The 2,352-nt window shown below is 44.3% G+C and overlaps 1 protein-coding gene across 1 annotated transcript; it reads right to left on the reverse strand.

Annotated features, from left to right (window-relative positions):
* Positions 1-298: 298 nt before the first annotated feature.
* HTR1E (5-hydroxytryptamine receptor 1E) lies at positions 299-1,396 on the reverse strand. The gene has a single exon (XM_055433694.2). It carries the CDS (start codon positions 1,394-1,396, stop codon positions 299-301), a length of 1,098 nt encoding a protein of 365 aa, XP_055289669.1.
* Positions 1,397-2,352: the final 956 nt, after the last annotated feature.

Here is a 2,352-nt window from a genome sequence, read left to right on the forward strand (position 1 = left end):
GGGTTAACTGAAATGGCTAAAGAAATAAAAAGTATTCACTGTTTCACCTTATTATTACTGCTATGAAATTTCTACTTTTGTTTGATAGTGTTTATTTGAAATTATGTACCACAAATAAGACCAGAGGTAGAAAAACAGCACATTAAATAACAAAACAGAAAAAAAAAAAAAGACAAAACAAGACCACATGTACTTACAAACTCTCCTGAACCAACTATGTTCAAGAATTAATAAGCTGCATCCCTTACCCCCGTGCACTCACGAGGCTGCTAAAAGTCAAGCCCTCTGTTTTTACAATCTAAGTATGTTCTCGGCACCGAATAAGCTTTTTAAAAGCCAGCTTAAAGTCTTCATTGAAACTTGTGTAGAGCAGAGGGTTGATCAGAGAATTCACATAACCAAGCCAGGTCAAAAAATCAGCCACTTCGGAGGACACAGCATAGGTGCTCAGACCTATGATCAGCTCTTTGATGAAGAATGGCAGCCAGGACAAGATGAATGCACCCAAAATCAGACCCAGGATTCGTGCTGCCTTGCGCTCCCTGGTGCTGGAGATTTGTTGGCGTTCTCCTGGGTGATCCAGGTCATTGTCAAAGGGAGGAATCCTAATGGAGGTGTGGATCTTCTCAAACTCTGTGGTAGGGTCTGAGGTGGAGAAGTCAGACACACAGAATGTCTGCGTCAATTTACAACTGGCGAACGAATTTTGGCTATCTGTGCTTCTGTTGCTTAAATGCCGGCTTGAACCTCTTTTCTGGTAAAGGCTCTTGGCTGCATGGTAAATCCGGTAATAGAGAATCAGTATCAGAGTCAAGGGAATGTAGAATGCCCCAAGTGTGGAGTAGATGGTGTAGATGACATGGTCGTGCTGGATGGTGCACTGACTAGGGGGTGGGCTGAGTTGGCGGTGGCTCCTCCAGAACAGAGGGGGCATGGAGATGAAGATGGAGATGGTCCAGACCGTGAGGATCATCAGCCCAGCCCTCTTGGCGGTCCTCTTCCTGGCGTACTCGATAGCATTGGTGATGGCCCAGTACCTGTCCAGGGCGATCACACAGAGATGAAGGATGGAGCAGGTGCAGCAGGTCATATCCACACTCAGCCACACCTCGCAGATGAAGTAGCCCAGCTTCCAGCTATCCATGACAATGTACATGATGCTCAAGGGCATGACAAGCACGGCCACCAAGAGATCTGTCACGGCTAGAGAACAGATCAGGTAGTTGGCAGGCTGGTGGAGCTTCTTGGTGGTGCAGATGGCCATGATCACAGCGGAGTTTAGCAGCATGGTCAGGGTGGTGATGATCACCAGAGTCATGGAGATGAGCATTTTCTCTGTGATGGTCTTGGGTCTCACAGCCACACTGGCTTCCGGGGTACAGTTAGTGATATTCATTTTCCCCTGTTCTAATCTATGCTATGGAGAAGCTGGTGGTTATTTGTTTCAGCTGAAAACTATGCAGACTTGAATGTCTTTCATTGGTAAGGACTCTGTAATTTCCTCAGCTGCGTTGTCTCTTGGGTTCCATTTTGTGTGGGTAAATGGAAAAACCACAGCATTGTATGCTATAGTCTGAGTGAAAAAGCCATGTTCTTTCACCTGGAAGACAAATGACAGTATTTCAGTATTCATAAAATCTTTACATGTTTTTGATATATATTTTTTCTTTGAATGTAAACTCCATCTTTTTAAAAAATGGAAGTATAGTTGATCTATAATATTATATGTTACAAACGTATGATATGGTGATTCACAATATTTGAAGGTTATACTCTATGTACAGTTATTAAAAAGTATTGGCTGTAGTCCCTGTGCTGTACCATATATCCATGCAGCATTTAAAAGTTTTTATTTATTTATTTATTTTTGTCTGTGCTGGGTCTTCATTGCTGCACAGACTTGTCCCCTAGTTTCAGTGACCAGGGGCTACTTTCTAGTTGCAGTGCATGGGCTTTGCATTGCTGTGGCTTCTTGTGTTGCAGAGCACGGGCTCTAGGTGTGAGGGCATCTGTAGTTGTGGCTCCTGGGCTCTAGAGCACAGGCTCAGTAGTTGTGGTGCATGGGCTTAGTTGCTCTGTGGCATGTGGGATCTTCCTGGACCGGGGATTGAACCAGTGTCTCCTGCACTAGTAGGTGGATTCTTTACTGCTGAGCCACCTGGGAAGCCCCCTGTAGCTTTTTTTAATAATGGATTTAGAAAAAAATGGACCATTTTTAAACTACTGAATCTGTTACGACATTGCTTCTGTTGTATGTTTTGTTTTTTTGGCCACAAATCATGTGGGATCTTACCTCCTTGGCCAGGGATCGAACCCTCACCCCCTACATTGGAAGGCGAAGTCTTAACCCCT

This window comes from Moschus berezovskii, chromosome 10 (genome assembly GCF_049115385.1).
Source record: "Moschus berezovskii isolate FMDL1 chromosome 10, NW_MosBer_1.0, whole genome shotgun sequence".
Classification (NCBI taxonomy): Eukaryota; Metazoa; Chordata; class Mammalia; order Artiodactyla; family Moschidae; genus Moschus; species Moschus berezovskii.